Source organism: Symphodus melops (assembly GCF_947650265.1).
Source record: "Symphodus melops genome assembly, chromosome: 16".
Taxonomy (NCBI): domain Eukaryota; kingdom Metazoa; phylum Chordata; class Actinopteri; order Labriformes; family Labridae; genus Symphodus; species Symphodus melops.
The window spans coordinates 6,125,671-6,138,340 of NC_136706.1; the positions used below are offsets into that span (position 1 = coordinate 6,125,671).

Below are 12,670 nucleotides of genomic sequence, written 5' to 3' on the forward strand. Positions count from 1 at the left end.
ATCAGAGCCCAGCTCTGAGTCACATGGTTCACTGCTGCCTTTCACCCAGGATACACAGACGGAGCAACACAACAGGACGCAGAGCAAGACAACACCAAGCTTCTCCTTCAAGCAAAGACTTAATTAGAAACTGGTGAAGAGCATTTATTTTGCGCCCGGCACTGACTTTTTGCACAGTTGTGTTGCAATTTGAAGCGCTATGAAGTAAAACTCCGCCATATTCGGCTCACCACGCCCGGAGCGGCGCTATCAGGGATTCAAAACTCGCTTTCAACCCTCTGAAAGTTGTTGCACAAACTTAATTTCCCCATTCACAAGAGGAGGAACAAGGTAGGCCTAATACAAAAGCCGACGGGGGTTCACGTCTTTACTTCCTTAAAAATGTACATTTGATAAACCTTGTTTCCAGAGAGTGCTGTGTTGGCGTACGCAGAGGGGGTTAATCCACGTTTATTGATTTAAGGATACTCGGGACTCTTTCTTCGTTCCTGTATAACCAACATTATGAATGTGTGTGCGTCTCTGAAGGGGAAGTGTTACCCAGGAGCAATGACGCTGAGCTCCGTGGGGGCTTGCTGCCTCAGCCCGGAGGCCAAAGAGGCTCGCAGGATCAACGATGAGATTGAGAGGCAGCTCCGCCGGGACAAGAGAGACTCCCGACGGGAATACAAGCTCCTACTGCTCGGTGAGGGCCGGAAAAAAAACCCACACTCTTTCTTTTGATTTCCCCCTTGTTGTCTTTTCTATTGTTTCCTGTCTTTCTTCTAAAGTCCAATGCTGTGAAAGACAGGCGAGTTATATCTTTTAAAGAGGGAAAGAAGCTGCAATCCTAATTGCCAAAGTAAGTTTTCATAACGCATAAAGGTGCGTCACAAATAATGAAAATCAAATCAGTGTCAAACTATGTAAAAAAAAATCACTTAAAACTAAAGACAGAAGGGTTTATGATTATTTGTAGCCTATGAAAATATGTATGCAAATATTCACACATTCTCACACACACACACACACATACTTTATTATATCAACATAAACATAAGCTACATTTATACAAACACGCCTACAAAAGATAGACTCATGTGTTAACAAATACAGACATTCATTATAGATCAAGTGCAAAGTTGTACTATAAAAGTAGTCATAATGTTAAAGTTCACTTTCAGAGTAAAACTCATTTTATATTTTTCAGTTCTGTTCACACATCAACATGTTAAAAGGATTATTCGCTGGGGTTTTTTGTTGTTGAGGATTAGCACATTGGAATACTAAGCTATATAATGTAGTATATAGATTTATAAGACAATCATTACTGTTTGTTTATATAACACCAACCTGTAAAGTGACCATAGATGTTAAGTCAACGTTGATGAGTTTTAAATATCAGATGTTTCTCTTTCTTATAGTGGAGAAGAATAAAAGTTAGTGAAGTACCTCTAGTGTGTAAATAAGTTCAGGTCATGTGCCAGCAGTAACTGTGAGTATCTGTCGTGTTGACATTTACTAAAGCGACTCATTAAATATCTTATGGAAGAATCCATATTTACTTTGGCCTTAAAGTGTGAGAGGATGTGTTGCTGGTGATACACAGTGACGTTCACAAAGCATGCAGCAAGAGGTACGGATGGCAAACGCAGTGATGCAACAGAATCCAAACACTCGTTACAAAATGCCATGAAATCAACATCCTGATTTAGTAAACTCATTTAATAATAATCAGCAGGATTTATATCAGGTATCTAATGGTACAATACCCATAATGCATAATCAAACATCAGTTTATAAAATAAAATCAATTATATACATCTTTCAATCAATAGTACAAGATCTATTCTTATCCTTTTACTTAGTAACATTACATAAACAACCTTTTAAAAGTATTAAACTACAGCTATAACTACAACATCTTAGTCAAGGCAAAGTAATCATTCTCCCTCAAATCTCCACAATAATATTAGATTATAAGTACTGATGCTTTGAATTTACTTAATCACTCACAAAATACATTTGGGGGTGAGATGATAAACGAAGAAACGAGGAAGGGAAATACGCCGCTCTGTTATACAAAGACTGCAGCTTCACATCTTTCCATTTCTGTGGCGTCGGTATTTTTTACCTCAGCCTGCCTCTGTCTTCCTGTCCTCTTCTCACAAACGTTCTCTCTCTTGTCCCTCGTGTGAGTGAGTGACTTTTGGGGAGGCCGTGCATGCAACTTGATCTGCACCCCCCCCCCCCAATATCTCTCTGCAGTAGCCTCGCTCTGTTTTTCTCTTTTCTCCCCTGTAACTTTAGGCAGCAGAAGTGGTCGTATTTGATGAGGATGCAGTAGTTTAAAGGTGTACTGCGGTTAGGTATGATAGGTCTTGAGAGTTAGCATGGCGAACCTGGGACGCCAGAGCCAGCTGTCAGCCTTGTCGAGGTGTAAGGGTCGTGACTTGAAGAAATACTAGTGAAGGGAGGGATTGGCGATGGCACACATCGAGCTCCTGTATACGGAGCCTGGATCTGTTGAAGTTGGCAAAGCTGTTTGGGTTATGGTGGCCACTGAGGGCCATGTGGTATGTTTGGTATGTTATCAGTAGGACAAACACATTGGTATGAGGTCGCAGTGTGTGCGTGTGTCTGTCTCTTAAATGACCTGATTTTAACTCAACAGATAAGATGTTAATCAGGAAATCATAGTTTCACAAAGTGCTGCTGACACATTAACAGGTCATATTCCAGTGATACTGTTAACATGATTAATATAATGTAATGTAACGTTTCTCTAATGAATACTTTTGATAGTTTAAAGGAAGGCTATGCAACATTTCATCCATCCATAGAGAAGAAATCGAGTATATGCTATGTAAATGTCTCTCTGAGTCATAACTCTCAACACTGAGTGAGAAGTGTGAGTCCCGCCAGCTGTACTGTTGTCAGAGCTGTGTTTACATCATGTCTATATGGACGGGACGGCCTTGCATATAAAGCCAAGTCAAGGACTAGAGAAAAGAAGAACAATCTACTCATCACTTATTTGGATGTCACGTGAGATTAAACTCACTCTGTGCCAGCGTGAAGCTATGAGTTACCAAAGTGTGCTAACATCAGCCTGCTAACAAGGCAAGACCACAGCCAATGGCAGCTCGAGGAAAAGAAAACCTTTGTCCGCCACTTGCTCTAAACGGCGCGTGGTGATGCGGCGCTCTCGTTGATAACTCCTTCGTGTGAACGCGAGTGGACGGGGGGTGTCGCTGCAGGAGAGAGGAGGAGTCGCCAAACAGCCGTTTGTTTTGGTTTCATGTCGGTGCTCAAGGGCGACAGCCACTGGATCAAAAAGTCACACACTCTTCCCACTATTTTCCAGTTAGAAACTTTACTACGGATAGCACCCTGCGGACTGAAACATTTCATACTCTTACACTGTTGTACTGCTTGTTTTAAGCACTCAGTGCATTAGAAGTGAATCACAGCTCCTTTCTACAGATAAATAGATTTTCAAATCCTTGATTGAATTGTTTGTCAAAGTACTCGCAGACTGTGCTGATGCGTTTGTGGTTGAATAGCCACATTAAATGTGCGTTTTTAGAGAGAGAGCGAAGCAATACACAATACAGCTCACCTATTGAAAATAGACACATTCTACCAGCGCGGGTTGGAAAATATTACTACATTATAACCAACTGTGTAAGAAAGATTGGGGTTATTTACTTAATGTGTTGCACCACAAAGTCAAACTACTCCAGATAAAATCTGTCAAACATGACTGTAAAGAAGGAATATCAGCTTCCTGTGCTTCGAGGATCCAAATAAACCCATGTGCAAAAATATTCCACACGGTTTTAAAGTATACATTTGTTATTAGTTTAGTTTTAGTTGATTAGTTAATTATTTCGTGGACAATCCCCTTTTACATTAAAAGGAGCAGCTTTAGCCTTTGCGGCTAATTTCCAGCTGTAGTCCCCGGCCAGTTATGAATCAGCAACCTGAAGTGCAGAATTAAAGAGTATTGACACATTAGAGGCTGTACATTTTTCTCCATAGTTTCATCAGTTACCTTGCATCATATGTTGCTAACAAATCGTATGTGCAGGGCTGTGTCATCTTTGGAGCTCACATTTGATTAGTGTAACTTGATACAGGGCGCATTAGTCATTGAAGGTGTAGCACAGTCACGTTGGTTGGGGTTATTGTGCTCTGAAGAAAAAATGAATGACTCATGCTAAATGTGTAACTGCCCTTTCAGGTTCAAAAGTCGGATGTGAAGCTTCAGCGCTCTCCAGTAAGGCCACATATGCTGTGAAGCATGTTTCCTTTAGATCGTTCAGAGTAGCGCTGTCAAGGCTTGAAATGTATATACTCTGTGTTTATTTACACACACACACAAAAAAAACATGTCGCCAACAAATGCTGGTGTTCTGACCTTGTCAGCTAAGCGGAAAACTCCTCAACTTCATGTGGTTGAGATCTTTAAAGGTACAGGCAGTCCCTGGTGAGTTGACAAAATAGTGTTTGTAAAACCTGTCTCGAAGAATAAACACAAGTCCCATCAGGCCCAGAAGAGGAAAAAATCCAGACCCGGGTCATAAAAGTAGTCCACGATTACATAATAGTGAGGAGCTCGTCACAAACACTACGACTGCACTTGTATCTTTTGTTTCTTTTGGAAAGAAAAGATACATTATGGTATACACAAATGTGCCAGGATTATTCTATTGTGTCTGTGTGTGTGTGTGTGTGTGTGTGTGTGTGTGTGTGTGTCTAGGAACTGGTGAAAGCGGGAAGAGCACTTTCATAAAGCAGATGAGGATCATCCACGGCCGCGGATACTCTGACGAGGACAAGAGAGGCTTCACCAGGCTGGTCTACCAGAACATCTTCACCGCCATGCAGGCCATGATCCAGGCCATGAACACGCTACAGATCCTCTACAAGAACGAAAGCAACAAGGTAGACTGTGACTGAGGCGTCTCTGTCCTTTCTTCTACTTCCTTACAGATTGAGAAATAGCATTAGCACACACTGTTTCAAAGGCGCATGAGCGATTGTTACTGTCTCAGACTGTGATACGACCTGGGGTGTGTGTGTTCATGGTGAAGCACTTCTGGTCATTTGCAACAGTGTTTAGTTTTGCAATCCTGCTGTCACAGAGCTAAGTCTATTTAGGGAAAGGTCACGTGATATACACGACAGGCATGTTAAGACAGGAACTACTGAGCCTCAGTCTGAAGACTAAAAATTCCCCTTTGCAGGAATCTGTCCCCGTCATACGGATGTGAAACTTTATTATTCACTGTAATTTGCTGGCAAACATAAATTAAAGGGCTTATTTTTACAAGTTCCAGATAAGGAAGAGATAGAAAGCTTGCTTCCTGAAATCACCTTCGAGCTGTGAACGTTGTCTAAGTGGCCGTCATGGACCACTGGCACCATTAACCAATCAGGACATGGGTTACTTTTTTTTCTTTCTCTGACTCTTAAGTGAGGTGATTAGCTTGCAGTATGACAAAAGTTGATCACTTATCTTGTAGATACAAGCACTTGAATGCAGAGTGCCTGTAGATCAAACAAGTTTCCGTTATTACTCTATTTTGTTGAATACTCACATCTGATTGGTTAGTTACTAGAAACAGGAAGTGATTAACATATTTTGTCATCAATTTTTTTCATCTCATCTCCAAAGAACTAGTAGCCGCTGTTTGACCCTGTTGGTGTTTCTTGGTACTTCTATAACTTCCAGTGTACATCATGTGTTGAAACTGGAGTGTAATGAAACATTACCATAACTGACCTGCTCCTGAATATTGTCATTTCAGCAATCCAAGATGGTACCACATTCAATAAACACCTGAATCATTACTCTTTCAAATGGCATCCTGTAGTTATAGTTATCATACATTGATCACTGTCTGTAATCGCCTTGACATTTCTCCTTCTTATCCTTAAAGGGCTAGCTCGCTTTACCCTGCTGAGCTGTACCTTCAGTCTTTAAGTAAGATTGCTGAATGTTTCTGTCAATAAAGGTTATATTTCTTATGGATTAATGGAGCTAACGTTAGCATAAGTCTGTAGCTACAGCTGATAAATAAAGGCCAACAATAGGTATAATTTCAAATTCAACTCAAGTTTAAAAAAAGGAATCCAGTATTTGTCTACTTCGGAAGTCAAGGAATCATTTTGTCAACGTTTATGAAAGGGAATCTTCAGTCATGTAAATGAACATTTGATGCTTGAGAAGAAAAACTTCCCAGGTTCAACAACGTTAATAAAGAGTGGGCGGGGCTTAGCAAGCAGGTTGTTATGGTACATGCTGAATATGTTTGCTGACTAACAGGTTTTAGGGAAAGCTTTTAGTGAATTGCTCTGATTGTGTGTTTTGATTTATCTCAGTAAGTGAGAGAGTTTAAAAACGGTTAATAAAAAAATAAAAACCTGGGCTGGCACAGCAGCCTCGACGGATCCCTTTCAATACTTGAGAGTGGGTGCATCATGAGAGTGCTGAAGCAGGAGCCATGAGATCGATTTTAAAAGATGCACCGAAACGCAAAGGCACTTGAGGGAATGGCTTCCCCCGGAAATGTCATAAGATGTATCTAAAAATACAACATTTCTCAGGTTGTTTTGAACACACATCCAGTTTATGGCTGCCGTTTTAGTCTGACAGAACACCATAAAAAAGAGGCAAAGGTTAATAACTTCTTCTATTATGTTTACAGATACCATAGATCAGATAGTGTTGGTTCCATTCGAGTTTAGGGTGGTGTAATAAACTGGTCCGACCTATTTAAAGTGTGTAAACAGCATTGAATAGCAGCTCCTGGATATTTGTATCAAGGCAGGGTCACTATCTACTTTTGTATTACTTCAGCAGGTTGAGATACCATCAGAACATCAAGAACTGATGCCCATCAAGTCACTCAGTTTTACAGTCTGCAAAAGCAATCCAACTGATTATTAATACATGAGCAGACTCATAATCAGAGCAGAGAATAATCGTTCACCTTGAAAGGCAGGGTGGGTCATTTGCTCCAGATACACTTTTTAAGATTTTGTTTGAAATTGTCTTTAGGTCCTGACAGAAATTAATAACTCATGTGCTCTGAAAAAGAAACAAAGAAAATCCATCATCTGTAGCTGTAAAAACATTGAACAATGTCTGCCATGAGGTACCAATTTGATGATCCAATCACGTTCATCAAATCACCCTCCATCAGTCTCCCTGCTTGTTCTCTACCTCATCCATGCACAAGTCCACACTCAAAGCATGAGCTGACGTCCAGCTTCTTGACCAATGGCGCTTGTTTATGTAAGTGAGGTTTGTGGCTTTTGAGGGAGCACTGGGTGCAGATGGATCACTGAGGGAATGCTACTTTCAAAATCATGCTAGTTTTCGAAAATGCCCAACCCTGCCATTAAATGATCATATAGAAGGTAAATCTTGTGTGCTGTTATTAAAGAATATTCTGGCTGAAAGATTCGCTTTGTGGAAGAGTGTCGGTATAAGCCAATATTGAGCAAGTGAACAGACGTGTCAGTCACATGTCAGTAACCGATGTGCCAGATCCTTATGCTGGCATCAATTGCTAATTTAGAGAACAGGTTTTTTTTATTGGGCAGGTGAAATTCCTTGCTGAACAAACTCCGATTTGTGTTCTTTGTCAAACATAAAAGAAAATGGTGGCATTGTGGGAGTCTGACATCAAAGTCATAAAACCTAGTGACGTCGTCCCGTCCCTTCTGTCTAACATCTGTAACGCTTCAGTGACAGAACACGTCATTGGGTCCATCTTAAATCTCCCTTTTTTTTATGCCTTTCTGAAAGAGTTGGAGTCAAAGACATTTATTTCAACGTTTTGTTCTGTTTGGCTGTTTTTCAGGCTAACGCCAGAATTGTCAGTGACATTCATGTGGAGAAAGTCACAAAGTTAACCAACCCTTATGTGGATGCCATCAAGAGCCTGTGGAGTGATCCGGGGATTCAGGAATGTTACAATCGGAAGAGGGAATACCAGCTCTCCGACTCGACCAAATAGTGAGTGTAAACAGAAACTCGTCTCACGTTGCCAAATAGTTTCCACTGTTTCATCTGCCTTTTGTCTGTTTAATGCACTCAGAAGGTTCAGGTTCAGTGAACATCCCATTTAAGGCTGTTGACGAATGGCTCAAAGCAAAGAAACAAAGCATTCGATCTTCACTACAAAATTAATAATTTTGAATTCGTATAATCAGAAACATTTGTATTTCCAGTATTTCTACATCTCTCTATCCTCCAGGGTTTTCTTTTCGTTTTCTGACCTCTGTGTCGTCCCTCCTTGTTGACAGCTACCTGAACAACTTGGACCGAATTGCCGAGCCTAATTATCTGCCAACTCAGCAGGATGTCCTGAGGGTCAGAGTGCCCACGACGGGTATTTTAGAGTACCCCTTTGACATGGAGACTGTGGTGTTCAGGTGAGTGTTTGATGATGCTGTTAGACTTTATGTTGTTGTAGTTTTACTGCAGCAGACATCATAAACAGTCCTGGAGCTCTTAGGAGTATTGGTGGCCAACACCGATAAAATCAGATATCAGAGACGGGTTTTTTTGTCAGTATGTAGACTTACTGTTTATCACACCATATTTTATGGTAATTCAAGACTTAAAGAGCTACAGGAACCTTTCCTTAAGTACCGAGAACCATTTTTAGTTCTTTGAAGATAAGTCACTGAACCTTTTTAGTTTATTGAAGAGAATTAACTGAAGCTTTTTTTAGTTCCTTAAAGAGAAGACTCTGAACCTTTTTTGTGTGATCATAGTTCTGGAGCATCATCTGTACTGACTAAAGAGGATAACCATGTGTTTAGTCCTCTTTAGTGTTATGCCCTTTTCTGTTTCTAATGATCATTTCTCTCGTTATATTGTTGTTGTTTTTTTTAATGCTTACACTTGTGTCTGTAGGATGGTGGATGTGGGTGGCCAGCGTTCAGAGAGGAGGAAGTGGATTCACTGTTTTGAAAAAGTCACCTCCATCATGTTTCTGGTGGCGCTCAGCGAGTACGATCAGGTCCTTGTTGAGTCTGAAAATGAGGTAAACGACAGGATGCTGCCTGCAAAATAATCTCGAACAATTAATCACTCGTTTCTTCCTGTATTTATGAGTCTGTGCATGGGAGAGAAATGGGCTTACTTGGGGATAAATGAAACAATGACAGGAGAGAACCAAAGGGACATTGCTTCTGTTTTCTAAGGCCAAACCTGTTAGGTGGAAATGATGACCTACATTTCTGTCCAGCCTAGCACTAGTCTGTGGTCGCTCTTTTTTTTTTTTCTTCTCTCTCTCTCTCTCTCTATGTGTTCACAATGATAAACCTCGACTTCCCCTTGCTGCAGTATGAGCCTTGCTTAACCTGCAGGGGGAGCTCTTGAGTCACTCTCTTCAGCAGCCAAAGTGCACCTCTCAGCAAGGATTACTTGATGAGATTACAGCCAATTGAATTTTTCTCAAACAGACATTCACTGCTGCTGTCAAATGCTATGTCTGAGTTCACAAGGCTGCTCATGCTAAGATGTTTGTGTGTTTTTTTCCAAGAACCGCATGGAGGAAAGCATGGCCTTGTTCCGTACAATCATCAACTACGAGTGGTTCAAATACTCCTCAGTCATATTGTTCCTGAACAAGATCGATTTGCTGGAAGAGAAAATCATGCACTCACATTTGGTCGACTACTTCCCGGAGTATGATGGTAAGAGGAAATGGATCTGGCATGCATCTCAGCTCTCTTCTGTTTAGGGTTGACAAGAAAATAAGAGAAGTTTAATTCAACTTCTGTCTCTTTGAAGACACAAGAAATCTTTGTACACACCAAAGGGAAACAAAATAATAAACCACAAATAACTCTACCTCAATCTTGAAGATAATAGATGCATAAGAAATGAATCAGAGCCTTTCTTTATTCATTAAACTCTGTGTTTCCTGCTAAAGCCCAGCACTGCTCCTGGTTGAAACTGTTCTTATCTCTGTGGTCTCCCACATTTTTTAAAACCAGTGAAGAGTTGGAAGTTGTCACAGGTGGAGCCAATGTTCTCTCTGAGTGTTTCTGTTACACTTTAAACAATACAATATTTTCTGTTGTGGCTCCAAGCACCCGTACCGTAAATCCTCGTATAAACCCACATCATATTTCAAGCGGTGGCTGGCTTGACTGGCGTTTTGCAAAAGATGACCCACCGGACTGCAGTCTCATTACCTTGTAAATGACAAGATCCGGTCTCAGAATATGAAAAAAAACAGGCCTTTTTTCGTTATTTGAAAAAGAACATGAAACAGAAAAACGCCTGACATTTTAATTTGAATATTTCAAACAAAATTTAAATAAGCACTCGTTTTTTGTTTTTTAATGACCAAAAGACACACTGACCACCCAGCTGCCACCTTTGTTAATGTTAGCAGTAAAAGCTCAATATGTGTAATGCTAACACGTGGCCTTCAAATAACAGACCCATGATGTCAAACAGATCCATAAATGTAGCTAAGTGTACCCATCACAAGCTACTGGCCATACTTGCACTATTCTGTTAACAACCACACTTGTATATTTCAACATGTTGTGTGTGGGGGTTGTATGTAATGGCCCAACACAGAATAGTCCAGGGTTTTGGATTGGTAGTTGGGATATTTAATGATATTCAAACAAAACTGAAAAAACTTAGGAGTGATTCTGTGTGTATCCCAAGTATAGCTACAGTAAATGCCTTCGACTGAACTAGTGCATCCCACAGATGTCTGCTTTTATTTAAACGGTAAAAAGCCACAATAAGTATTTTTATTGTTCCACACTGTCACTCTGTAAAATGTGGAAAAGCACAAAGGAGGGAATTCTCATCCAAAGCACTGTAAATCAAGTAAGGCTGTATCAAACGTGTGCTTTATTTCTTTTGAAACTATTTTTGAATTTGTGTGCGAAAGTCTCTGTTCTTCCATCAAAAGTCTCATCTAAATCTTCTGCAAGCATTTTATACTACAGCGCCGGGCTGCCTTATATATTTTTAAGCTTTTATGTGCCCACAAAAATCACTATACTGACTTTAATGTGCTGTTTATTTGCCCTCTTCCTGCCAGGTCCGCAGCAGGATGTGAAAGCAGGGCAAGATTTCATCTTAAATATGTTTGTGAGTCTCAATCCCAACGAGAAAAAAATCATCTACTCCCACTTCACCTGCGCCACAGACACGGACAACATTCGATTTGTCTTCTGCGCGGTGAAGGACCACATCTTGCAGGGCAACCTAGAAGATTACAACCTTGTTTAAGACGGCGGTTGTTGCTGCTGTAATTCAATCGTGTGTGTGTGTGTGTGTGTACAGCTGGCAGCCAGGAGAGCCCTGCAGTGATTCAGTTTGCCTCACACTGCCGCTGAACACTGAAATCCTAAACAGGAAATTGAGAAGCTACAGAGCTTGTCGCCAAATGACTTTACTACTGGTGTATTTCAAATTTTCCTGTTAGGCTCTTTGGAAATGGATGTCTCTGGCTATAATGAAGTGTGTCCTGACAATTAAAGTGCTGCCTTAGTGAGGAATCTATTATAGCGAGTGCTCGGAAATTTATGGAGCTCTTTGTGAACGTTTTGGAGCAGTAACAGTATAAATGCACATGGATGGAAGGAGAGGGGGTGAAAGTATTTCACTGGTGTTGAATGGCTCTGTAAACTTTAAATGTACGACGTCTCTTCTTGAGGGAATCTGTGGAGGTGAAAGTAGACTAACTGCAATGCAGCAGCTCAAATCATTGACGGGTTTTTTTTTTGTTTTTTTTTTCAAAGTTAAGACAGACTACCTAAATGTAGTTTGTGCCTTTAACTTATAAACCAGTCAAGATTAACACTAATGACATCGATTTTGATTTGCACACTGTACTCTTCTTTTCATTTGTACACAAAGCTACGTTCTCTGTGCTTGTACTTCTCTTAACTTGGGTATCATATTTCCATAACCTCATTCTAAGTCTATCCAGACTTTGTACACTGGTCCATGATGGCATTAATCATTGCATTATTCACTTTCACTGAGCACAACAGTAATGAATTGTTACGTAATTGAACACACATTTCAAAGGGAATCCTACTGTTTCTGCTACTTAAGCATTCCTTTTTACTTTGTAGAATAAATTGTTCTTCGATTCAGGGTCTGTTTTTGTATATATTTTTTTTTGGAATTGCTTTTGATCTTGAAGGATTATTTAATTCGGTGCGTGTTGTAAATATCACATGGTACAGAAAGAGTTTGTTCACCTTCCACTTGCATCGAGGTCAGTGATGAAAGGCTAACTGCTGAAGAGAGAAACTCGTGTGTTAAATAATCTCTGAGGTACTTAATGCATTCATGTTCTTAATTCACGCACTGTTAAAGGGAATGAAAAGCTAATGAGAGCACATCCATGGTACTAATGTTTACACAACCCCTCTCTCCTAATTACAGCCTAATATAAACTGTTTAATTTATACACTGTCACTGAGCTTTCTTTATGCAGCTTTAGTGTTTGAATGTTATTGTATTAATAAACAGACATTTTGCTGTTGGGTTGTTTTTTCTTGTCATTATTTGTGTTTAGGTATCCGCTCCTGTACGTTGTTTGTTCAGCATTTTATCTTCTTGGCTGCTCCTTCGGCTCATCTGGAGCCGTGTTGGACCTGAAATCCTCCTCTGTGATGC

General features: G+C 40.3%; 1 protein-coding gene across 1 annotated transcript; it reads left to right on the forward strand.

Annotated features, from left to right (window-relative positions):
• Positions 1-11: 11 nt before the first annotated feature.
• Positions 12-12,537, forward strand: LOC306837045 (guanine nucleotide-binding protein G(q) subunit alpha-like). Its single transcript, XM_079364502.1, has 8 exons — positions 12-330; positions 529-685; positions 4,745-4,929; positions 7,857-8,011; positions 8,302-8,430; positions 8,918-9,047; positions 9,549-9,702; positions 11,079-12,537. The coding sequence occupies exons 2-8, from the start codon at positions 550-552 to the stop codon at positions 11,267-11,269; spliced, it is 1,080 nt and encodes a 359-aa protein (XP_079220628.1). The 5' UTR covers positions 12-330; positions 529-549; the 3' UTR covers positions 11,270-12,537.
• Positions 12,538-12,670: the final 133 nt, after the last annotated feature.